Consider the following 27,700-nt stretch of genomic DNA (forward strand, 5'->3'; position numbering starts at 1 on the left):
TGGGTTTAGAAGGAGAGGGGATGGGATGGGATGGGGCTGGGTTAGGTTGGGTTTTTAGAAGGAGGGGGATGGGGCTGGGTTAGGTTGGGTTTAGAAGGAGAGGGGATGGGACTGGTTTACATTGGGTTTTGAAGGAGAGGGGATGGGGCTGGGTTAGGTTGGGTTTAGAAGGAGTGAGGATGGGACTGGGTTAGGTTGGGTTTAGAAGGAGAGGGATGGGACTGGGTTAGGTTGGGTTTAGCTGGACAGGAGGGAAGGGCTAGTGTGTGTTCATGCATGAATGTACGTGTGTGTGTGTGTGTGTGTGTGTGTGTGTGTGTGTGTGTGTGTGTGTGTGTGTGTGTGTGTGTGTGTGTGTGTGTGTGTGTGTGTGTGTGTGTGTGTGTGTTTGTTTAGGTGGAGGTGTATTTCTGACTGGAACGAGAGCTTGTTCTGTCGAGTTCGTTGCCATGACAGCTTCCCTTCCAGCGGACACCGCCTCTCTCTGGAATCACATTCCTGCTCCTTGTACACCAGCAGCACAGACAAGACTACAGACACAGAAATACGAGTTAGATTCAATGCCTCAGCTTTAGTTTCTATCTGAATGTTGGTACATTGCAATCCCTTTATCTCTTTCATGAAATGGAGGTAGAGGGTTCATAACAGTTGCAGATTAAATAGAGGTAGAGGGTTCATAACAGCTGCAGATTAAATAGAGGTAGAGGGTTCATAACAGCTGCAGATTAAATAGAGGTAGATGGTTCATAAAAGCTGCAGATTAAATAGAGGTAGAGGGTTCATAACAGGTGCAGATTAAATAGAGGTAGAGGGTTCATAACAGCTGCAGATTAAATGGAGGTAGAGGGTTCATAACAGCTGCAGATTAAATAGAGGTAGAGGGTTCATAACAGCTGCAGATTAAATGGAGGTAGAGGGTTCATAACAGCTGCAGATTAAATGGAGGTAGAGGGTTCATAACAGCTGCAGATTAAATGGAGGTACAGGGTTCATAACAGCTGCAGATTAAATAGAGGTAGAGGGTTCATAACAGCTGCAGATTAAATAGAGGTAGAGGGTTCATAACAGCTGCAGATTAAATGGAGGTAGAGGGTTCATAACAGCTGCAGATTAAATGGAGGTAGAGGGTTCATAACAGCTGCAGATTAAATGGAGGTAGAGGGTTCATAACAGCTGCAGATTAAATAGAGGTAGAGGGTTCATAACAGCTGCAGATTAAATAGAGGTAGAGGGTTCATAACAGCTGCAGATTAAATAGAGGTAGAGGGTTCATAAAAGCTGCAGATTAAATAGAGGTAGAGGGTTCATAACAGCTGCAGATTAAATAGAGGTACAGGGTTCATAACAGCTGCAGATTAAATAGAGGTAGAGGGTTCATAACAGCTGCAGATTAAATGGAGGTAGAGGGTTCATAACAGCTGCAGATTAAATAGAGGTAGAGGGTTCATAACAGGTGCAGATTAAATAGAGGTAGAGGGTTCATAACAGCTGCAGATTAAATGGAGGTAGAGGGTTCATAACAGCTGCAGATTAAATGGAGGTAGAGGGTTCATAACAGCTGCAGATTAAATGGAGGTAGAGGGTTCATAACAGCTGCAGATTAAATAGAGGTTTTCGTTTTCCATTTCTGCAGACAGCTGTATGATAAAATACTCTCACCTTGAAACAGTTTTTGAACTTCTGGCTGACGAAGTAGAGAGCGACAGGGTTGATACAGGAGTTGAGAGACGCCATGTTGATACCGATATAATCCATCACTAGTAGGAAACTACAGGGGTTAATCAGGGGTTATAGATCAGGGGTCAGCATTACATCAACAGGAAGTCAGGAACCACAGAACAATGGACCACCGGGCAGACATGGTGTGTGTACCTGAGTAGTTCACAGCGGTTGGGGTCGTTCTGATCATAGATGGTTTTCTTCAGGATGCGGCTGAGATGGAGCGGTAGCCAGCACAGTGCAAAGATCACCACCAAGCAGAAGACTGTCTTAGCCACCTCGCGACGCTACACAGACACATATAGGGCGTTTACACAGCATGTATATCACATAGGTTATCAGAGTTCATATATTTGATGACAGCAGAGATTGCTGAGTTTATTTTTAACGTCTTTATGTGAAAGGTCATGTGAAGAAGGCTCCCTCTGGGCTGCTGTTATATACTGTACACACACACACTACCACATGTTGTTAGAAAGAATTCAAGCTCAGAGGCCCCGCCGTTGCAAAACAAAAACATGAAAAAATCCTGTGAATAATTTATATCTGTTATTATTTTACATGAGTCCCACGTTTATTTTTTTACCACTAACCCAGCTGTATCTGGTCTCCCATCCAGGGACCAACCAGGACCCTGCTCTAGCTTCAGAAACAAACCAGCAGTGAGATGCAAGGTGCTACGTTGCTGGAATGAATGAGCCAAAACTTACAACTGGAGAAAAGCAAGCAAAGGCTGAGTAACAACCAACGACAGGGGAAACTACAGGAAAGTAACAACCAACGACAGGGGAAACTACAGGAAAGTAACAACTAAAGACAGGGGAAACTACAGGAAAATAACAACTAAAGACAGGGGAAACTACAGGAAAGTAACAACTAAAGACAGGGGAAACTACAGGAAAGTAACAACTAAAGATAGGGGAAAGTAACAACTAAAGACAGGGGAAACTAGAGGAAAGTAACAACTAAAGATAGGGGAAAGTAACAACTAAAGACAGGGGAAACTACAGGAAAGTAACAACTAAAGACAGGGGAAACTACAGGAAAGTAACAACTAAAGAGGGGAAACTACAGGAAAGTAACAACTAAAGACAGGGAAACTACAGGAAAGTAACAACTAAAGACAGGGGAAACTACAGGAAAGTAACAACTAAAGACAGGGAAACTACAGGAAAGTAACAACTAAAGATAGGGAAAGTAACAACTAAAGATAGGGGAAACTAGAGGAAAGTAACAACTAAAGATAGGGGAAAGTAACAACTAAAGATAGGGGAAACTACAGGAAAGTAACAACTAAAGATAGGGGAAAGTAACAACTAAAGAGGGGAAACTACAGGAAAGTAACAACTAAAGACAGGGGAAACTACAGGAAAGTAACAACTAAAGACAGGGGAAACTACAGGAAAGTAACAACTAAAGATAGGGGAAAGTAACAACTAAAGAGGGGAAACTACAGGAAAGTAACAACTAAAGACAGGGGAAACTAGAGGAAAGTAACAACTAAAGACAGGGGAAACTACAGGAAAGTAACAACTAAAGACAGGGGAAACTACAGGAAAGTAACAACTAAAGATAGGGGAAAGTAACAACTAAAGAGGGGAAACTACAGGAAAGTAACAACTAAAGTAAGTCGCTCTGGATAAGAGCGTCTGCTAAATGACTTAAATGTAAATGTAAATGTAAAGACAGGGGAAACTACAGGAAAGTAACAACTAAAGACAGGGGAAACTACAGGAAAGTAACAACTAAAGATAGGGGAAAGTAACAACTAAAGACAGGGGAAACTACAGGAAAGTAACAACTAAAGACAGGGGCAACTACAGGAAAGTAACAACTAAAGACAGGGGAAACTACAGGAAAGTAACAACTAAAGACAGGGGAAACTACAGGAAAGTAACAACTAAAGAGGGGAAACTACAGGAAAGTAACAACTAAAGACAGGGGAAACTACAGGAAAGTAACAACTAAAGACAGGGGACACTAGAGGAAAGTAACAACTAAAGAGGGGAAACTACAGGAAAGTAACAACTAAAGACAGGGGAAAGTAACAACTAAAGACAGGGGAAACTACAGGAAAGTAACAACTAAAGAGGGGAAACTACAGGAAAGTAACAACTAAAGACAGGGGAAACTACAGGAAAGTAACAACTAAAGACAGGGGCAACTACAGGAAAGTAACAACTAAAGACAGGGGAAACTACAGGAAAGTAACAACTAAAGACAGGGGAAACTACAGGAAAGTAACAACTAAAGACAGGGGACACTAGAGGAAAGTAACAACTAAAGAGGGGAAACTACAGGAAAGTAACAACTAAAGACAGGGGAAACTACAGGAAAGTAACAACTAAAGAGGGGAAACTACAGGAAAGTAACAACTAAAGACAGGGGAAACTACAGGAAAGTAACAACTAAAGACAGGGGACACTAGAGGAAAGTAACAACTAAAGAGGGGAAACTACAGGAAAGTAACAACTAAAGATAGGGGAAAGTAACAACTAAAGACAGGGGAAACTACAGGAAAGTAACAACTAAAGAGGGGAAACTACAGGAAAGTAACAACTAAAGAGGGGAAACTACAGGAAAGTAACAACTAAAGACAGGGGAAACTACAGGAAAGTAACAACTAAAGAGGGGAAACTACAGGAAAGTAACAACTAAAGACAGGGGAAACTACAGGAAAGTAACAACTAAAGACAGGGGACACTAGAGGAAAGTAACAACTAAAGAGGGGAAACTACAGGAAAGTAACAACTAAAGATAGGGGAAAGTAACAACTAAAGAGGGGAAACTAGAGGAAAGTAACAACTAAAGATAGGGGAAAGTAACAACTAAAGATAGGGGAAACTAGAGGAAAGTAACAACTAAAGATAGGGGAAACTAGAGGAAAGTAACAACTAAAGATAGGGGAAACTAGAGGAAAGTAACAACTAAAGATAGGGGAAACTAGAGGAAAGTAACAACTAAAGATAGGGGAAAGTAACAACTAAAGATAGGGGAAACTAGAGGAAAGTAACAACTAAAGATAGGGGAAAGTAACAACTAAAGATAGGGGAAACTAGAGGAAAGTAACAACTAAAGATAGGGGAAAGTAACAACTAAAGAGGGGAAACTAGAGGAAAGTAACAACTAAAGATAGGGGAAAGTAACAACTAAAGATAGGGGAAAGTAACAACTAAAGAGGGGAAACTACAGGAAAGTAACAACTAAAGACAGGGGAAACTACAGGAAAGTAACAACTAAAGATAGGGGAAACTAGAGGAAAGTAACAACTAAAGATAGGGGAAAGTACAGGAAAGTAACAACTAAAGACAGGGGAAACTACAGGAAAGTAACAACTAAAGACAGGGGAAACTACAGGAAAGTAACAACTAAAGACAGGGGAAACTAGAGGAAAGTAACAACTAAAGATAGGGGAAAGTAACAACTAAAGAGGGGAAACTACAGGAAAGTAACAACTAAAGATAGGGGAAACTACAGGAAAGTAACAACTAAAGACAGGGGAAAGTAACAACTAAAGACAGGGGAAACTACAGGAAAGTAACAACTAAAGAGGGGAAACTACAGGAAAGTAACAACTAAAGATAGGGGAAACTAGAGGAAAGTAACAACTAAAGATAGGGGAAACTACAGGAAAGTAACAACTAAAGATAGGGGAAACTAGAGGAAAGTAACAACTAAAGATAGGGGAAAGTAACAACTAAAGAGGGGAAACTAGAGGAAAGTAACAACTAAAGATAGGGGAAACTAGAGGAAAGTAACAACTAAAGATAGGGGAAACTAGAGGAAAGTAACAACTAAAGACAGGGGAAACTAGAGGAAAGTAACAACTAAAGACAGGGGAAACTAGAGGAAAGTAACAAGTAAAGATAGGGGAAAGTAACAACTAAAGAGGGGAAACTACAGGAAAGTAACAACTAAAGACAGGGGAAACTACAGGAAAGTAACAACTAAAGACAGGGGAAACTACAGGAAAGTAACAACTAAAGACAGGGGAAACTAGAGGAAAGTAACAACTAAAGACAGGGGAAACTAGAGGAAAGTAACAACTAAAGATAGGGGAAACTACAGGAAAGTAACAACTAAAGACAGGGGAAACTACAGGAAAGTAACAACTAAAGACAGGGGAAACTACAGGAAAGTAACAACTAAAGACAGGGGAAACTACAGGAAAGTAACAACTAAAGACAGGGGAAACTACAGGAAAGTAACAACTAAAGACAGGGGAAACTACAGGAAAGTAACAACTAAAGACAGGGGAAACTACAGGAAAGTAACAACTAAAGACAGGGGAAACTACAGGAAAGTAACAACTAAAGATAGGGGAAACTACAGGAAAGTATCAACTAAAGACAGGGGAAACTACAGGAAAGTAACAACTAAAGATAGGGGAAACTACAGTAAAGTAACAACTAAAGACAGGGAAACTACAGGAAAGTAACAACTAAAGACAGGGAAACTACAGGAAAGTAACAACTAAAGACAGGGGAAACTACAGGAAAGTAACAACTAAAGACAGGGAAACTACAGGAAAGTAACAACTAAAGACAGGGGAAACTACAGGAAAGTAACAACTAAAGATAGGGGAAACTACAGGAAAGTATCAACTAAAGACAGGGGAAACTACAGGAAAGTAACAACTAAAGATAGGGGAAACTACAGTAAAGTAACCACTAAAGACAGGGGAAACTACAGGAAAGTAACAACTAAAGACAGGGGAAACTACAGGAAAGTAACAACTAAAGACAGGGGAAACTAGAGGAAAGTAACCACTAAAGACAGGGGAAACTACAGGAGAGTAGCAACTAAAGACAGGGGAAACTACAGGAAAGTGTTTTATTTAATCGTATTATTATTAAAAAATAAATAATTTTGCTTCCATTTACAATTCATTAGTTCCCACATTTCAAAATGATTTTGAAATATATTATATTTTGCTTTCAATATTATTATTTTTGTTTGCAATACTCCGAATTTTGTCCTCGACTTCAGCAGTTTTGCTTTCCAGTGTGGTAGAAACAGAAACTCCCTCAGAACTGCACCATATAATAACACTTTTACTAAAGGTGTTTAATAAAGCAGCAACCTTTCAATGAAGCATTAACAGTGTTTCCTCTGCCACTGTTTCAGTAAAAAGCTGAAGGGTGGGGCTGGAGAAGTACAACCACTCTCAAATTCAAAGACACGGGTATGGATGCAAGGACTGACCATGATACCAACACTATAGGTTTAACAATATGTTGAGGCTATGCAGTGTTTGTTTACATTGACCTTGTTTACAAAAATTGGAGTAAAACAAGGTAATATTTTGAGTTCTGATGGGGTACGACATTTGACCTAAACCCATGAGGCATTTATAATAAGGATTGCCCCTCAGGCAGTGACCTTCATGCAGCAGAACGTGATGCATTAACCTGCCCACCCAAAAAATGACTCTGTCCACTGTTCCACAAATGTCGCGTAAATCACTGCTACCCTGCTACACTGCTACTGCAACATTTTAACATCTTTTCACGTGAGGAAAATAACATTATTTCAACCACATGTGAATCTTCGATTCCACACGTGAAACTGTGAATGTTTTTTGTAAGAGAATACACACTGAAGTAGCAGCACAACTGATATTCAATCTGTCATAAAACAGAGAGTTTTTCTGATGAAAATAAATTCACCAGCAGAGACATGATCACCCCAGAGAACACTGCTACTCCAGCTGCTCTCTCTTCATCTGACTATGTTTCTCTCATAGTCCGAGAGCATCTGGTCATCACAGTGGTGGCACAGGGCTACTCATTTCTCCTAAGTGGAGATGTTCTCTTTTCTCACCTGTCCATCTCATTTGAATTCCATGATGTCACTCTCTGCTGTCCACTCAAGCTTAACATTGTTAAGAGCTAGACACCTTGGAGAGTTCCTCAATGAGCTAGACACTTTGGAGAGTTCCTCAATGAGCTAGACACCTCGGAGAGTTCCTCAATGAGCTAGACACCTTGTAGAGTTCCTCAATGAGCTAGACACCTCGGAGAGTTCCTCAATGAGCTAGACACCTCGGAGAGTTCCTCAATGAGCTAGACACCTTGGAGAGTTCCTCAATGAGCTAGACACCTTGGAGAGTTCCTCAATGAGCTAGACACCTTGGAGAGTTCCTCAATGAGCTAGACACCTCAGAGAGTTCCTCAATTAGCTTGACACCTTGGAGAGTTCCTCAATGAGCTAGACACCTCAGAGAGTTCCTCAATGAGCTTGACACCTTGGAGAGTTCCTCAATGAGCTAGACACCTCAGAGAGTTCCTCAATGAGCTTGACACCTTGGAGAGTTCCTCAATGAGCTAGACACCTTGGAGAGTTCTTCAATGAGCTAGACACCTTGGAGAGTTCTTCAATGAGCTAGACACCTTGGAGAGTTCCTCAATGAGCTAGACACCTTGGAGAGTTCTTCAATGAGCTAGACACCTTGGAGAGTTCCTCAATGAGCTAGACACCTCAGAGAGTTCCTCAATGAGCTAGACACCTTGGAGAGTTCCTCAATGAGCTAGACACCTTGGAGAGTTCTTCAATGAGCTAGACACCTTGGAGAGTTCCTCAATGAGCTAGACACCTTGGAGAGTTCTTCAATGAGCTAGACACCTTGGAGAGTTCCTCAATGAGCTAGACACCTTGGAGAGTTCCTCAATGAGCTAGACACCTTGGAGAGTTCCTCAATGAGCTAGACACCTTGGAGAGTTCCTCAATGAGCTAGACACCTTGGAGAGTTCTTCAATGAGCTAGACACCTTGGAGAGTTCCTCAATGAGCTAGACACCTCAGAGAGTTCCTCAATGAGCTAGACACCTTGGAGAGTTCCTCAATGAGCTAGACACCTTGGAGAGTTCCTCAATGAGCTAGACACCTTGGAGAGTTCCTCAATGAGCTAGACACCTCAGAGAGTTCCTCAATGAGCTTGACACCTTGGAGAGTTCCTCAATGAGCTAGACACCTTGGAGAGTTCTTCAATGAGCTAGACACCTTGGAGAGTTCCTCAATGAGCTAGACACCTTGGAGAGTTCCTCAATGAGCTAGACACCTTGGAGAGTTCCTCAATGAGCTAGACACCTTGGAGAGTTCCTCAATGAGCTAGACACCTTGAGAGTTCCTCAATGAGCTAGACACCTTGGAGAGTTCCTCAATGAGCTAGACACCTTGGAGAGTTCCTCAATGAGCTAGACACCTCGGAGAGTTCCTCAATGAGCTAGACACCTTGGAGAGTTCCTCAATGAGCTAGACACCTTGGAGAGTTCCTCAATGAGCTAGACACCTTGGAGAGTTCCTCAATGAGCTAGACACCTTGGAGAGTTCTTCAATGAGCTAGACACCTTGGAGAGTTCCTCAATGAGCTAGACACCTTGGAGAGTTCTTCAATGAGCTAGACACCTTGGAGAGTTCCTCAATGAGCTAGACACCTTGGAGAGTTCCTCAATGAGCTAGACACCTTGGAGAGTTCCTCAATGAGCTAGACACCTTGGAGAGTTCCTCAATGAGCTAGACACCTTGGAGAGTTCCTCAATGAGCTAGACACCTTGGAGAGTTCCTCAATGAGCTAGACACCTTGGAGAGTTCCTCAATGAGCTAGACACCTCGGAGAGTTCCTCAATGAGCTAGACACCTTGGAGAGTTCCTCAATGAGCTAGACACCTTGGAGAGTTCCTCAATGAGCTAGACACCTTGGAGAGTTCCTCAATGAGCTAGACACCTTGGAGAGTTCTTCAATGAGCTAGACACCTTGGAGAGTTCCTCAATGAGCTAGACACCTTGGAGAGTTCTTCAATGAGCTAGACACCTTGGAGAGTTCCTCAATGAGCTAGACACCTTGGAGAGTTCCTCAATGAGCTAGACACCTTGGAGAGTTCCTCAATGAGCTAGACACCTTGGAGAGTTCCTCAATGAGCTAGACACCTTGGAGAGTTCTTCAATGAGCTAGACACCTTGGAGAGTTCCTCAATGAGCTAGACACCTCAGAGAGTTCCTCAATGAGCTAGACACCTTGGAGAGTTCCTCAATGAGCTAGACACCTTGGAGAGTTCCTCAATGAGCTAGACACCTTGGAGAGTTCCTCAATGAGCTAGACACCTCAGAGAGTTCCTCAATGAGCTTGACACCTTGGAGAGTTCCTCAATGAGCTAGACACCTTGGAGAGTTCTTCAATGAGCTAGACACCTTGGAGAGTTCCTCAATGAGCTAGACACCTTGGAGAGTTCCTCAATGAGCTAGACACCTTGGAGAGTTCCTCAATGAGCTAGACACCTTGGAGAGTTCCTCAATGAGCTAGACACCTTGGAGAGTTCCTCAATGAGCTAGACACCTTGGAGAGTTCCTCAATGAGCTAGACACCTTGGAGAGTTCCTCAATGAGCTAGACACCTTGGAGAGTTCCTCAATGAGCTAGACACAACTCTTTCCCATCCTTGCCTCTTTTGATCTTTGGTCTCTGATCACTACTTTGTTTCCTTTTCAATCTCCCTTTCCTCCAACCCTAACCACTCAGCTCCTACCCAGATGGTCATTGTCCATCACAATCTTCGCTCTCTCTCTCCCACTACTTTCTCCTATTCTATCTTATCAACTCTACCTTCTGTTAAATCCTTCTCCCTTCTGTCTCCTGATTCTGTCTCTTCGACCCCACACTCCTCCCTTTCCACATCCTATGACACACACTGTCCCCTTTACTCCAGGCCGGCTCTGCCCTTCCCTCCTGTTCCGTGGCTGAGTGACTCCTAACGAGTTTACAGAACAGGGCTGCAGGCAGCTGAATGACTCATTGGGAGTTTACAGAACAGGGCTGCAGGCAGCTGAATGACTCATTGGGAGCTTACAGAACAGGGCTGCAGGCAGCTGAGTGACTCCTAACGAGTTTACAGAACAGGGCTGCAGGCAGCTGAGTGACTCATTGGGAGCTTACAGAACAGGGCTGCAGGCAGCTGAATGACTCATTGGGAGCTTACAGAACAGGGCTGCAGGCAGCTGAGTGACTCCTAACGAGTTTACAGAACAGGGCTGCAGGCAGCTGAGTGACTCATTGGGAGCTTACAGAACAGGGCTGCAGGCAGCTGAGTGACTCCTAACGAGTTTACAGAACAGGGCTGCAGGCAGCTGAGTGACTCATTGGGAGCTTACAGAACAGGGCTGCAGGCAGCTGAATGACTCATTGGGAGCTTACAGAACAGGGCTGCAGGCAGCTGAGTGACTCATTGTGAGCTTACAGAACAGGGCTGCAGGCAGCTGAATGACTCATTGGGAGCTTACAGAACAGGGCTGCAGGCAGCTGAATGACTCATTGGGAGCTTACAGAACAGGGCTGCAGGCAGCTGAGTGACTCCTAACGAGTTTACAGAACAGGGCTGCAGGCAGCTGAGTGACTCATTGTGAGCTTACAGAACAGGGCTGCAGGCAGCTGAGTGACTCCTAACGAGTTTACAGAACAGGGCTGCAGGCAGCTGAGTGACTCATTGTGAGCTTACAGAACAGGGCTGCAGGCAGCTGAGTGACTCATTGTGAGCTTACAGAACAGGGCTGCAGGCAGCTGAATGACTCATTGGGAGCTTACAGAACAGGGCTGCAGGCAGCTGAGTGACTCCTAACGAGTTTACAGAACAGGGCTGCAGGCAGCTGAATGACTCATTGGGAGCTTACAGAACAGGGCTGCAGGCAGCTGAGTGAAAATGGAGGAAAACTAAATCATTATTTTACTCCCTCTTCTCTTCCTTCTGTTCCTCTGTATCTGCTGCTAAAGCCACTTTCTAACACTCTAAATGTCAAGCTTCTGCCTCTAATCCTAAGAAATTATTTTCCACCTTCCCCTCCCTTCTCAATCCTCCACCCCCTCCTCCTATCTCTTTGCGGACGACTTTGTCAAACACTTTGAAAAGAAGGTTGATGACATCCGCTCCTCATTCACTCATCCTATTGAGACCACCATTCCCACTGACAAAGAACTACCCTACGCCTTGACCTCTTTCTCTCCTCTCTCTCCTGATGAAAATCTGTGACTAGTGAGGTCTGGCCACCTGACAACCTGCCCACTTGACCCCATCCACTCCTCCCTTCTCCAGACCATCTCTGGAGACCTTCTCACTTCCCTCATCAACTCATCCCTGACCACTGGCTGCATCCCCTCTGACTTCAAAATGGCAGAGTCGCTCCCCTCCTCAAGAAACCAGCACTCGACTCATCAGACGTCAAAAACTACAGACCTGTATCCCTTCTTTCTTTTCTTTTCAAAACACTTGAGCGTGCTGTCTCTAACCAACTCTCTCGCTATCTCTTTCAGAACAATATTCTAGATGCTAACCTTCAAGACGGGTCACTCAACCCAGACTGCTCTCCTCTATGTCACGGAGGCTCTCCACACTTCCAAGCTGACTCTCTCTCGGTTCTCATCCTCCTAGATCTATCCGCTGCCTTCGACACGTGAACCATCAGGTCCTCCTCTCCATCCTCTCAGGGCTGGGCGTCTCAGGCTCTGCCTCCTCCAACATAATCCAGGTAGAATCAGGAATTCCCCAGGGCAGCTGTCTAGGCACATTACTGGTAGAATCAGGAATTCCCCAGGGCAGCTGTCTAGGTCCATTTCTTTTCCCAATCTTTACTAACGACAGGTCATTGGCTTTGAGTAAAGCCAGTATGTCTATGTATAAGGATGACTCCCGACTATACATGGCAGCTACTACAGCGACTGAAATGACTGCAACACTTAACTTCTCTAGGGTGGGGGGCAGCATTTGGAATTTTGGATGAAAAGCATGCCCAAATTAAACTGCCTTCTACCCAGAAGGCCCAGAATATAGGATATGCATATAATTAGTAAAAAACACTCTAAAGTTTCCAAAACTGTTCAAATAATGTCTGTGAGTATAACAGAACTGATTTGGCAGGAGAAAAATCCATTCAGGAAGTAGGATTTGATTTTTTTTGTAGTTTTCTATTCAATGCCATTACAGTATCCATTGACTTAGAACTCAAATGGCAGTTTCTATGCCTTCCACTAGATGTCAACAGTCTTTAGAAATTGTTTCAGGCTTGTATTCTGAAAAATGAGGGAGTAAGAGCAGTCTGAATTAGTGGACCCTTACGTGTCACAGAGCTTTTTCATGAGCGCGACCGAGAGAGTGCCTTTCTTCTTTACCTTTTATATTGATGACATTATTGTCCGGTTGAAATATTATCGATTATTTAGGCTAAAAACAAACTGAGGATTGAATATAAACATAGTTTGACATCTTTATATGAACTTTACGGATACAATTTGGATTTTTTGTCTGCCTGTTGTGACTGCGTTTGAGCCTGTGGATTACTGAAGAAAACGTGTGAACAAAACAGAGGTTTTTGGATATAAAGAGACACTTTATCGAACAAAAGGAACATTTATTGAAGAAATGAATGTCTTCAGAGTGCAAACATATGAAGATCATCAAAGGTAAGTGATTAATTTTCTCTCTATTTCTGACTTGTGTAACTCTTCTACTTGGCTGGTTACTGTTGTAATGATTTGTCTGCTGGGTGCTGTTCTCAAATAATCGTAAGGTATGCTTTTGCCGTAAAACATTTTAAAAATCTGACACCGTGGTTGGATTCACAAGAAGTTAACATTTAAACCTATGTAAAATAGTTTTGTTTTCTGAATTTTTATAATGAGTATTTCTGTATTTGAATTTGGCACTCTGCCATCTCACTGAATGTTGGCCAGGTGGGATGCGATCCCTACCATAGAGAGGTTAACAAATAGTTTGTTAGTTTCAAAGTGGGTGGCAAGGAATAAGTTAGTCCTAAATATTTCTAAAACTAAAAGCATTGTATTTGTGACAAATCATTCACTAAAAACCTAAACCTCAACTAAATCTTGTAATAAATAATGTGGAAATTGAGCATGTCATGGTAAAAAGCATATTGATACAACAGTAGCTAAGATGGGGAGAAGTCTGTCCATAATAAAGCGCTGCTCTACCTTTTTAACAGCACCATCAACAAGGCAGGTCCTACAGGCCCTAGTTTCTACCTTCTTAACAACACTATCAACAAGGCAGGTCCTACAGGCCCTAGTTTCTACCTTCTTAACAACACTGTCAACAAGGCAGGTCCTACAGGCCCTAGTTTCTGCCTTCTTAACAACACTATCAACAAGGCAGGTCCTACAGGCTCTAGTTTCTACCTTCTTAACAACACTATCAACAAGGCAGGTCCTACAGGCTCTAGTTTCTACCTTCTTAACAACACTATCAACAAGGCAGGTCCTACAGGCTCTAGTTTCTACCTTCTTAACAACACTATCAACAAGGCAGGTCCTACAGGCTCTAGTTTCTACCTTCTTAACAACACTATCAACAAGGCAGGTCCTACAGGCCCTAGTGTCTACTTTCTTAACAACACTATCAACAAGGCAGGTCCTACAGGTCCTAGTTTCTACCTTCTTAACAACACTATCAACAAGGCAGGTCCTACAGGCCCTAGTTTCTACCTTCTTAACAACACTATCAACAAGGCAGGTCCTACAGGCCCTAGTTTCTACCTTCTTAACAACACTATCAACAAGGCAGGTCCTACAGGCCCTAGTTTCTACCTTCTTAACAACACTATCAACAGGGCAGGTCCTACAGGCCCTAGTTTCTACCTTCTTAACAGCACTATCAACAAGGCAGGTCCTACAGGCCCTAGTTTCTACCTTCTTAACAACACTATCAACAAGGCAGGTCCTACAGGCCCTAGTTTTGTCTCACCTGAACTACTGTTCAGTTGTGTGGTCAGGTACCACAAAAATATTTTTTTTAATGTATAACTGCCTTAATTTTGCTGTACTCCAGGAAGAGTAGCTGCTTCCTTGGCAGAACTAATGGGGATCCATAATAAATACAAATACACGGAGAGGATCTGCGTCTGTACCACGTACTCTCACTACTGGTGTCCCCCAGGATTCGGTTTTAGGCCCTCTTCTCTCCATACACCAAGTCACTTGGCTCTGTCATATCCTCACATGGTCTCTCCTATCATTGCTATGAGGATGACACTCAACTACTTTTCTCCTTCCCCCTTCTGACACCCAGGTGGCGACACGCATCTTTCCGTGCCTGACAAATATCTCATCTTGGATTTCTGCCCACCACCTCAAGCTCAACCTCAACAAGGTGGAGCTGCTCTTCCTCCCGGGGAAGGCATGCCGCTCTCATAGAATGCAAAGAACCTTGGCGTGACCCTGGACAACACCCTGTCGTTTTCTGATAACATCAAAGGCCCGCTCCAAGAGCTACAGCATCAGTAGAGTACGACCTCACACAGGAAGCGGCGCAGGTCCTAATCCAGGCACAGGTCATCTCCTGTATACTGCAACTCATTGTTGGCTGGGCTCCCCGCTTGTGACCTGAAACCCCTGCAGCTTGGGGAGCACGTGATGCCTCGGAGCAGAGCGTTGACCAACCGAGCTCTTCAAAGTTATCCTATTATTACCTAAATAACAACGTTGAAACAATATTCTAACATCGGCAGATAAATTGTCAAGTATTTACTTTCCCAAAAAGCCATGGCCGAGATGCAAAAAGGATGACCAAAACATTGTTGATTGCCAAGAAAACGATAACGCTACAGCTAGCAAGATTAGCATAGCAAGATTAGCAAGATTAACTCTGAACATTCTTCCATTGACGACCTGAAATCCTCCCTGAATGATCTCCTTTTGAGAACGACTGAGGCTGAGTTGCGCATTAGCACAGTTGAATATACCGTCACTAGACATGACCAGGTTCTGATAGAGCTGCAGAAGGACAATGTCTATCTCAAAAACAAGGTAGACCAGATGGAGAACCAGAGCAGACGTAGCAATATCCCTGTGGTGGGATTGAAAGAGAACAGCAAGGGCTGTGACCCGGTCTGTTTCTTCACTCAATGGATCCATGATGTCCTAGGCATAATCAACTTCACCAAGCCGTTGGAAATCGAACGCGCCAACAGAACCGAAAGAAGACACACATCTTACATCCAGTGAACACAAGAAACTAAAGAGGGAATGTGTATGACAAGTTTTTGCATCCTCTTTTAACTCCAAAGCAAGAGGAGCTGCAATTTTGATAAGTAGACACATCCCCTTCTGCGTCAACAACACCATCTCTGATCCCTCTGGCAGGTTTGTTTGTGCAGGGGAATATGTTTTCAGAGTCAACAACACCATCTCTGATCCCTCGGGCAGGTTTGTTTTGGTGCAGGGGAATATGTTTTCACAGTCAACAACACCATCTCTGATCCCTCGGGCAGGTTTGTTTTGGTGCAGGGGAATATGTTTTCACAGTCTTGGACCCTATTGAATATGTTTCTAACTTCGATGACAATAGGTTTATTCAGAATGTCTTCCTTCAGGCTGCTCAAGCACCACCAGGATGGCTACTGGCTGGAGGAGATTTCAATTTTTGTTTAGATACAGTTCTTGATAGGTCCTCTGAAAAACCCTCCCTTCTTACCAAAGTCGCCAAGCTCACCATGTCAATCATGAAGGATCTCAATTTAGTAAACATCTGGAGACAGTTGCACCCACAGGATAGGGACTACTCTTTTTATTCACACCCACACAAGACACACACACGCATAGATAACTTTTTACTTTCGACACAACTGTTTCATAGAGTGTTAGATATCGAGTATCTCCCCAGATTGCCTAGTGACCATTCTCCTCTGGTATTATCAATCTCCATTCCTACCAAGGTAAATGGAGCATATAGATGGAGACTAAATTCTACACTGAAGCAACCTGAATTTTGTGCATTCTTCAAAGAGCAAATGAATATGTTTTACTTTGACAAACAAATCCTCCGCTCCTGACAGTTTCATTCTTTGGAATGCATTGAAAGCCTATCTGAGGGGACAGGTCATTTCCTAAACTAAAGGGTTGAAGAGAAATACGGTGGGTAACTGAAGGTCTTTGAATCTGAAATCTCTGAGCTCGAGGAAAACTACCAAAAAGGCCCGACTAAAAATCTACAGTGAGGGAAAAATGTATTTGATCACTTGCTGATTTTGTACGTTTGCCCACTGACCAAGTCTATAATTTAATAAATAATCAGTCTATAATTTTAATGGTAGGTTTATTTGAACAGTGAGAGACAGAAAAACAACAAAAATATCCAGAAAACGCAGGTCAAAAATGTTATAAATTGATTTGCATTTTAATGAGGGAAATAAGTATTTGACCCCTCTGCAAAACATGACTTAGTACTTGGTGGCAAAACCCTTGTCGGCAATTACAGAGGTCAGACAATGTATAACATTGTTGACATGCGTTTTTCCTCAACTTAATCAGAACGTTGCAGCCCGCCTGGTTTTCAATCTTTCCAAGTCACCCGCTCCTCTGCACACTCCACTCGCTTCCAGTTGAAACTCCCATCCACTACAAGATGGTTTTTCCCTATGGAACAGCTGCCCCTCCCTACCTTCAGACTATGCTCCAACCCTACACCCCAACCCATCCACATAGAACACTTATAGACAACACATATCACAGGACATACAACACTTATAGTCAACACATATCACAGGAGATACAACACTTATAGACAACACATATCACAGGAGATACAACACTTATAAATACATATCACAGGACATAGAACACTTATAGACAACACATATCACAGGAGATACAACACTTATAGACAACACATATCACAGGACATACAACACTTATAAATACATATCACAGGACATAGAACACTTATAGTCAACACATATCACAGGAGATAGAACACTTATAGTCAACACATATCACAGGAGATAGAACACTTATAGTCAACACATATCACAGGACATAGAACACTTATAGTCAACACATATCACAGGACATACAACACTTATAGACAACACATATCACAGGACATACAACACTTATAGACAACACATATCACAGGACATACAACACTTATAGACAACACATATCACAGGACATACAACACTTATAGACAACACATATCACAGGAGATAGAACACTTATAGTCAACACATATCACAGGAGATAGAACACTTATAGTCAACACATATCACAGGAGATAGAACACTTATAGTCAACACATATCACAGGACATAGAACACTTATAGTCAACACATATCACAGGACATACAACACTTATAAATACATATCACAGGACATAGAACACTTATAGACAACACATATCACAGGAGATACAACACTTATAGACAACACATATCACAGGAGATACAACACTTATAGTCAACACATATCACAGGAGATACAACACTTATAGACAACACATATCACAGGAGATACAACACTTATAGACAACACATATCACAGGAGATACAACACTTATAGACAACACATATCACAGGAGATACAACACTTATAGTCAACACATATCACAGGAGATACAACACTTATAGACAACACATATCACAGGAGATACAACACTTATAGACAACACATATCACAGGACATAGAACACTTATAGACAACACATATCACAGGAGATACAACACTTATAGACAACACATATCACAGGAGATACAACACTTATAGACAACACATATCACAGGACATAGAACACTTATAGACAACACATATCACAGGAGATACAACACTTATAGACAACACATATCACAGGAGATACAACACTTATAGTCAACACATATCACAGGACATAGAACACTTATAGACAACACATATCACAGGAGATACAACACTTATAGACAACACATATCACAGGAGATACAACACTTATAGACAACACATATCACAGGAGATACAACACTTATAGACAACACATATCACAGGAGATACAACACTTATAGACAACACATATCACAGGAGATACAACACTTATAGTCAACACATATCACAGGAGATACAACACTTATAGACAACACATATCACAGGAGATACAACACTTATAGACAACACATATCACAGGACATAGAACACTTATAGACAACACATATCACAGGAGATACAACACTTATAGACAACACATATCACAGGAGATACAACACTTATAGACAACACATATCACAGGACATAGAACACTTATAGACAACACATATCACAGGAGATACAATACTTATAGACAACACATATCACAGGAGATACAACACTTATAGACAACACATATCACAGGAGATACAACACTTATAGACAACACATATCACAGGAGATACAACACTTATAGACAACACATATCACAGGACATAGAACACTTATAGACAACACATATCACAGGAGATACAACACTTATAGACAACACATATCACAGGACATAGAACACTTATAGACAACACATATCACAGGAGATACAACACTTATAGACAACACATATCACAGGAGATACAACACTTATAGTCAACACATATCACAGGACATAGAACACTTATAGACAACACATATCACAGGAGATACAACACTTATAGACAACACATATCACAGGAGATACAACACTTATAGACAACACATATCACAGGAGATACAATACTTATAGACAACACATATCACAGGAGATACAACACTTATAGTCAACACATATCACAGGACATAGAACACTTATAGACAACACATATCACAGGAGATACAATACTTATAGACAACACATATCACAGGAGATACAATACTTATAGACAACACATATCACAGGAGATACAACACTTATAGACAACACATATCACAGGAGATACAACACTTATAGTCAACACATATCACAGGAGATACAACACTTATAGACAACACATATCACAGGAGATACAACACTTATAGACAACACATATCACAGGACATAGAACACTTATAGACAACACATATCACAGGACATAGAACACTTATAGACAACACATATCACAGGAGATACAACACTTATAGACAACACATATCACAGGAGATACAACACTTATAGACAACACATATCACAGGACATAGAACACTTATAGACAACACATATCACAGGAGATACAACACTTATAGACAACACATATCACAGGACATAGAACACTTATAGACAACACATATCACAGGAGATACAACACTTATAGACAACACATATCACAGGAGATACAACACTTATAGACAACACATATCACAGGAGATACAACACTTATAGACAACACATATCACAGGAGATACAACACTTATAGACAACACATATCACAGGAGATACAACACTTATAGACAACACATATCACAGGAGATACAACACTTATAGACAACACATATCACAGGAGATACAACACTTATAGACAACACATATCACAGGAGATACAACAATTATAGACAACACATATCACAGGAGATACAACACTTATAGACAACACATATCACAGGAGATACAACACTTATAGACAACACATATCACAGGAGATACAACACTTATAGACAACACATATCACAGGAGATACAACACTTATAGACAACACATATCACAGGACATACAACACTTATAGACAACACATATCACAGGAGATACAACACTTATAGACAACACATATCACAGGAGATACAACACTTATAGACAACACATATCACAGGACATAGAACACTTATAGACAACACATATCACAGGAGATACAACACTTATAGACAACACATATCACAGGACATAGAACACTTATAGACAACACATATCACAGGAGATACAACACTTATAGACAACACATATCACAGGAGATACAACACTTATAGTCAACACATATCACAGGACATAGAACACTTATAGACAACACATATCACAGGAGATACAATACTTATAGACAACACATATCACAGGAGATACAACACTTATAGTCAACACATATCACAGGACATAGAACACTTATAGACAACACATATCACAGGAGATACAACACTTATAGACAACACATATCACAGGACATAGAACACTTATAGACAACACATATCACAGGAGATACAACACTTATAGACAACACATATCACAGGAGATACAACACTTATAGACAACACATATCACAGGAGATACAACACTTATAGACAACACATATCACAGGAGATACAACACTTATAGACAACACATATCACAGGAGATACAACACTTATAGACAACACATATCACAGGAGATACAACACTTATAGACAACACATATCACAGGAGATACAACACTTATAGACAACACATATCACAGGAGATACAACACTTATAGACAACACATATCACAGGAGATACAACACTTATAGACAACACATATCACAGGAGATACAACACTTATAGACAACACATATCACAGGAGATACAACACTTATAGACAACACATATCACAGGAGATACAACACTTATAGACAACACATATCACAGGAGATACAACACTTATAGACAACACATATCACAGGAGATACAACACTTATAGACAACACATATCACAGGAGATACAACACTTATAGACAACACATATCACAGGAGATACAACACTTATAGACAACACATATCACAGGACATAGAACACTTATAGACAACACATATCACAGGAGATACAACACTTATAGACAACACATATCACAGGAGATACAACACTTATAGACAACACATATCACAGGACATAGAACACTTATAGACAACACATATCACAGGAGATACAACACTTATAGACAACACATATCACAGGACATAGAACACTTATAGACAACACATATCACAGGACATAGAACACTTATAGACAACACATATCACAGGAGATACAACACTTATAGACAACACATATCACAGGAGATACAACACTTATAGACAACACATATCACAGGAGATACAACACTTATAGACAACACATATCACAGGACATAGAACACTTATAGACAACACATATCACAGGACATACAACACTTATAGACAACACATATCACAGGACATACAACACTTATAGACAACACATATCACAGGACATACAACACTTATAGACAACACATATCACAGGACATACAACACTTATAGACAACACATATCACAGGACATACAACACTTATAGACAACACATATCACAGGAGATACAACACTTATAGACAACACATATCACAGGACATACAACACATACACAGGTTAATCCACGCCCTGTTCTAGACGACCAATTATCAGCTTTAGCTTTTAGCTGTACCCTTATCCTACTCCTCCTCTGTTCCTCTGGCGATGTAGAGGTGAATCCATGTAGAGGTGAATCCAGGCCCTGCAGTGCCTAGCTCCACTCCTATTCCCCAGGCGCTCTCATTTGTTGACTTCTGTAACCGTAATAGCCTTGGTTTCATGCATGTTAACATTAGAAGCCTCCTCCCTAAGTTTGTTTTATTCACTGCCCTAGCACACTCTGCCAACCCGGATGTCCTAGCCGTGTCTGAATCACGGCTCAGGAAGACTTGCCCAAGCCTCCCCATTTCTCCTTCACCCAAATCCATATAGCTGACGCTCTTAAAGAGGTTCAAAATCTGGACGCCTACAAATCAGCCGGGCTAGACAATCTGGACCCTCTCTTTTTACCTGCCGAAAATGTTGCAACCCATATTACTAACCTGTTCAACCTCTCTTGCGTATCACCTGAGATTCCCAAAGATTGGAAAGCTGCCGTGGTCATCCCCCTATTTAAAGAGAGACACTCTAGACCCAGACCTATATCTATCCTACCCTGCCTTTCTAAGCTCTTCGAAAGCCAAGTTTTAAAAAACGGATTACCGACCATTTCGAATCCCACCGTACCTTCTCCGCTATGCAATCTGGTGATCTTAGGCTTGTGTGCAGCTGCTCGGCCATGGAAAACCATTTCATTAAGCTTCCGACTAACAGTTATAGTGCTGACGTTGCTTCTAGAGGCAGTTTGGAACTCGGTAGTGATGCAACAAAGGACAGACAAAGGACAGATGATTTTTACAAGCTGCACACTTCAGTAACCCGTTCTCTGAGCATGTGGCCCACCACATGTGGCCCACCACGTATTTAGCAGGTGTTATTGCGGGTGTAGTGAAATGCTTGTGTTCCTAGCTCCAACAGTGCAGTAATATCTAATAATTCACAACAATACACAACAATCTAAATGTAGAACAATGGAATTAAGAAATATATAAATGTTAGGGCGAGCAATGTGGGAGTGGCATTGACTACAGTAGAATACAGTAGAATAGAATACAGTATATTCTAATACAGTATACATATGAGATACGTGGCTGAGCTGTTGTTGCTCCTAGAGGTTTCCACTTCACAATAACAGCACTAACAGTTGACCGGGGCAGCTCTAGAAGGGCAGACATTTGACAAACTGACTTGTTGGAAGAGTGGCTTCCTATGACGGTGCCACGTTGAAAGTCAACATTGTCAGTGTTTGTCTATGGAGATTGCATGGCTGTGTGCTCCATTTTATACATCAGTCATCAACGGCTATGGCTGAAATAGCCAAATCCACTCATTTGAAGGGGTGTCCACATACTTTTATATATGTTATCTGTTTGACAGGACATATACTTCAAACTGACATATAGATGAATACTGTATATTTGTTAACTGTTTGACAGGACATATAGATGAATACTTTATATTTGTTATCTGTTTGACAGGACATATAGATGAATACTGTATATTTGTTATCTGTTTGACAGGACATATAGATGAATACTGTATATTTGTTATCTGTTTGACAGGATATATAGATGAATACTGTATATTTGTTATCTGTTTGACAGGACATATAGATGAATACTGTATATTTGTTATCTGTTTGACAGGATATATAGATGAATACTGTATATTTGTTAACTGTTTGACAGGACATATAGATGAATACTTTATATTTGTTATCTGTTTGACAGGACATATAGATGAATACTGTATATTTGTTATCTGTTTGACAGGACATATAGATGAATACTGTATATTTGTTATCTGTTTGACAGGATATATAGATGAATACTGTATATTTGTTATCTGTTTGACAGGACATAGATGAATACTGTATATTTGTTATCTGTTTGACAGGATATATAGATGAATACTGTATATTTGTTATCTGTTTGACAGGACATATAGATGAATACTGTATATTTGTTATCTGTTTGACAGGACATATAGATGAATACTGGGGGGGCTGGGGTTGTGTTTAATAGTCCATCTGTGTTAAGGAATCTGATGCTCGTTGGAATACAGACTGAAGGACAGGTTAAACACACACACAGACAGGTTAAACACACACACAGACAGGTTAAACACACACACAGACAGGTTAAACACACACACAGACAGGTTAAACACACACACACAGACAGACAGGTTAAACACACACACAGACAGACAGGTTAAACACACACAAAGACAGGTTAAACACACACACAGACAGGTTAAACACACACACAGACAGACAGGTTAAACACACACACAGACAGACAGGTTAAACACACAGACAAACAGGTTAAACACACACACAGACAGGTTAAACACACACACAGACAGGTTAAACACACACACAGACAGGTTAAACACACACACAGACAGAAACATGGGTTATATAGCCAGACAGGTTATACAGAAGGACAGACAGACAGACAGACAGACAGACAGACAGACAGACAGACAGACAGACAGACAGACAGACAGACAGACAGACAGACAGACAGACAGACAGACAGACAGACAGACAGACAGACAGACAGACAGACAGACAGACAGACAGACAGACAGACAGACAGACAGACAGACAGACCTGTTTCATGTGGTCGTTAAGAGCGATCCTCATGCCTTTCTTCCTGCTCAACATCTCCCAGGACATCAGGGTGTAGAAGACGCCGGTGCAGGCCAGAGGAAGACAGAAATAAAACCCTAGCAACCACCAGTCCTTCACATCCTGGTAGAACTGAGAACACACATATCATGGTTACAACACTGGCACAAGTCTGCTGCTTTCAGCAGTCATATATTGGGGCAATGTCATGGTAGAACAGGGTGATATATTGGGGCAATGTCATGGTAGAACAGGGTGATATATTAGGTTAATCTCATGGTCGAACAGGGTGATATATTGGGGCAACCTCATGGTATAACAGAGGGTGATATATTGGGATAATGTGATGGTAGAACAGAGGGTGATATATTGGGGTAATGTCATGGTAGTACAGAGGGTGAAATATTGGGGTAATGTGATGTTAGTAGAGGGTGATATATTGGGGTAATGTGATGGTAGAACAGGGTGACATATTGGGGTAATGTCATGGTAGTACAGAGGGTGGTATATTGGGGTAATGTGATGGTAGAACAGGGTGATATATTGGGGTAATGTTATGGTAGAACAGAGGGTGATATATTGGGGTAATGTCATGGTAGAACAGAGGGTGATATATTGGGGTAATGTTATGGTAGAACAGAGGGTGACATATTGGGGTAATCTCATGGTAGAACAGAGGGTGATATATTGGGATAATGTCATGGTAGTACAGGGTGATATATTGGGGTAATGTGATGATATAACAGAGGGTTATATATTGGGGTAATGTCAAGGTAGAACAGAGGGTGATATATTGGGGTAATGTCATGGTAGTACAGAGGGTGAAATATTGGGGTAATGTGATGTTAGTAGAGGGTGATATATTGGGGTAATGTGATGGTAGAACAGGGTGACATATTGGGGTAATGTCATGGTAGTACAGAGGGTGGTATATTGGGGTAATGTGATGGTAGAACAGAGGGTGATATATTGGGGTAATGTCATGGTAGAACAGAGGGTGATATATTGGGGTAATGTTATGGTAGAACAGAGGGTGACATATTGGGGTAATCTCATGGTAGAACAGAGGGTGATATATTGGGATAATGTCATGGTAGTACAGGGTGATATATTGGGGTAATGTGATGATATAACAGAGGGTTATATATTGGGGTAATGTCATGTTAGAAAAGAGGGTGATATATTGGGGTAATGTGATGGTAGTACAGGGTGACACATTGGGGTGTTGTTATGGTAGAACAGAGGGTGGTATATTGGGGTAATGTCATGGTAGAACAGGGTGATATATTGGGGTAATGTCATGGTAGAACAGGGTGACATATTGGGGTAATGTCATGGTAGAACAGGGTGATATATTGGGGTAATGTCATGGTAGAACAGAGGGTGGTATATTGGGGTAATGTGATGGTAGTACAGGGTGACATATTGGGGTAATGTTATGGTAGAACAGAGGGTGGTATATTGGGGTAATGTCATGGTAGAACAGAGGGTGACATATTGGGGTAATGTCATGGTAGAACAGAGGGTGATATATTGGGGTAATGTGATGGTAGAACAGAGGGTGATATATTGGGGTAATGTCATGGTAGAACAGGGTGATATATTGGGGTAATGTCATGGTAGAACAGAGGGTGATATATTGGGGTAATGTCATGGTAGTACAGGGTGATATATTGGGGTAATGTGAGGTAGAACAGGGTGACATATTGGGGTAATGTCAGGTAGTACAGGGTGACATATTGGGGTAATGTCATGGTAGAACAGAGGGTGACATATTGGGGTAATGTCATGGTAGTACAGGGTGACATATTGGGGTAATGTCATGGTAGTACAGGGTGATATATTGGGGTAATGTCATGGTAGTACAGAGGGTGATATATTGGGGTAATGTCATGGTAGAACAGAGGGTTATATATTGGGGTAATGTCATGGTAGAAAAGAGGGTGATATATTGGGGTAATGTGTTGGTAGTACAGGGTGACATATTGTGGTATTGTTATGGTAGAACAGAGGGTGGTATATTGGGGCAATGTCATGGTAGAACAGGGTGATATATTGGGGTAATGTCACGGTAGAACAGGGTGACATATTGGGGTAATGTCATGGTAGAACAGGGTGATATATTGGGGTAATGTCAGGTAGAACAGGGTGACATATTGGGGTAATGTCAGGTAGTACAGGGTGACATATTGGGGTAATGTCATGGGAGAACAGAGGGTGACATATTGGGGTAATGTCATGGTAGTACAGGGTGACATATTGGGGTAATGTCATGGTAGAACAGGGTGACATATTGGGGTAATGTCAGGTAGTACAGGGTGACATATTGGGGTAATGTCAGGTAGTACAGGGTGACATATTGGGGTAATGTGTTGGTAGTACAGAGGGTTATATATTGGGGTAATGTCATGGTAGAAAAGAGGGTGATATATTGGGGTAATGTCATGGTATAACAGAGGGTGACATATTGGGGTAATGTCAGGGTAGAACAGAGGGTGATATATTGGGGTAATGTGATGGTAGAACAGAGGGTGATATATTGGGGTAATGTCATGGTAGAACAGGGTGACATATTGGGGTTATGTCATGGTAGAACAGAGGGTGGTATATTGGGGTAATGTGATGGTAGAACAGGGTGACATATTGGGGTAATGTTATGGTAGAACAGAGGGTGGTATATTGGGGTAATGTGATGGTAGTACAGGGTGACATATTGGGGTAATGTTATGGTAGAACAGAGGGTGGAATATTGGGGTAATGTCATGGTAGAACAGGGTGATATATTGGGGTAATGTCATGGTAGAACAGAGGGTGACATATTGGGGTAATGTCATGGTAGAACAGAGGGTGATATATTGGGGTAATGTGATGGTAGAACAGAGGGTGATATATTGGGGTAATGTCATGGTAGAACAGGGTGACATATTCGGGTAATGTCATGGTAGAACAGGGTGATATATTGGGGTAAAGTCAGGGTAGAACAGAGGGTGATATATTGGGGTAATGTTATGGTAGAACAGGGTGATATATTGGGGTAATGTCATGGTAAAACAGAGGGTGATATATTGGGGTAATGTCATGGTAGAACAGAGGGTGATATATTGGGGTAATGTAATGGTAGAACAGAGGGTAATATATTTGGGTAATGTGATGGTAGTACAGGGTGATATATTGGGGTAATGTCACGGTAGAACAGAGGGTAATATATTTGGGTAATGTGATGGTAGTACAGGGTGATATATTGGGGTAATGTCAGGGTAGAACAGAGGGTGATATATTGGGGTA

At 41.5% G+C, this 27,700-nt stretch overlaps 1 protein-coding gene across 1 annotated transcript in view; it reads right to left on the reverse strand.

The window, feature by feature from the left end:
• Window positions 1-373: 373 nt before the first annotated feature.
• LOC123994228 (endothelin receptor type B-like) overlaps window positions 374-27,700 on the reverse strand; it is a 46,396-nt gene continuing 19,069 nt past the window's right edge. Inside the window, exons 4-7 of the mRNA XM_046296766.1 lie at window positions 24,398-24,547; window positions 1,873-2,006; window positions 1,660-1,768; window positions 374-530 (exon numbers count right to left, since the gene is read on the reverse strand). Coding sequence (XP_046152722.1) covers window positions 393-530; window positions 1,660-1,768; window positions 1,873-2,006; window positions 24,398-24,547 — 531 coding nt within the window. The 3' untranslated portion in view covers window positions 374-392. The remainder of the gene's footprint in view (window positions 531-1,659; window positions 1,769-1,872; window positions 2,007-24,397; window positions 24,548-27,700) is intronic.

The sequence above is a fragment of the Oncorhynchus gorbuscha genome, linkage group LG13 (genome assembly GCF_021184085.1).
Source record: "Oncorhynchus gorbuscha isolate QuinsamMale2020 ecotype Even-year linkage group LG13, OgorEven_v1.0, whole genome shotgun sequence".
NCBI classification, from domain to species: Eukaryota; Metazoa; Chordata; class Actinopteri; order Salmoniformes; family Salmonidae; genus Oncorhynchus; species Oncorhynchus gorbuscha.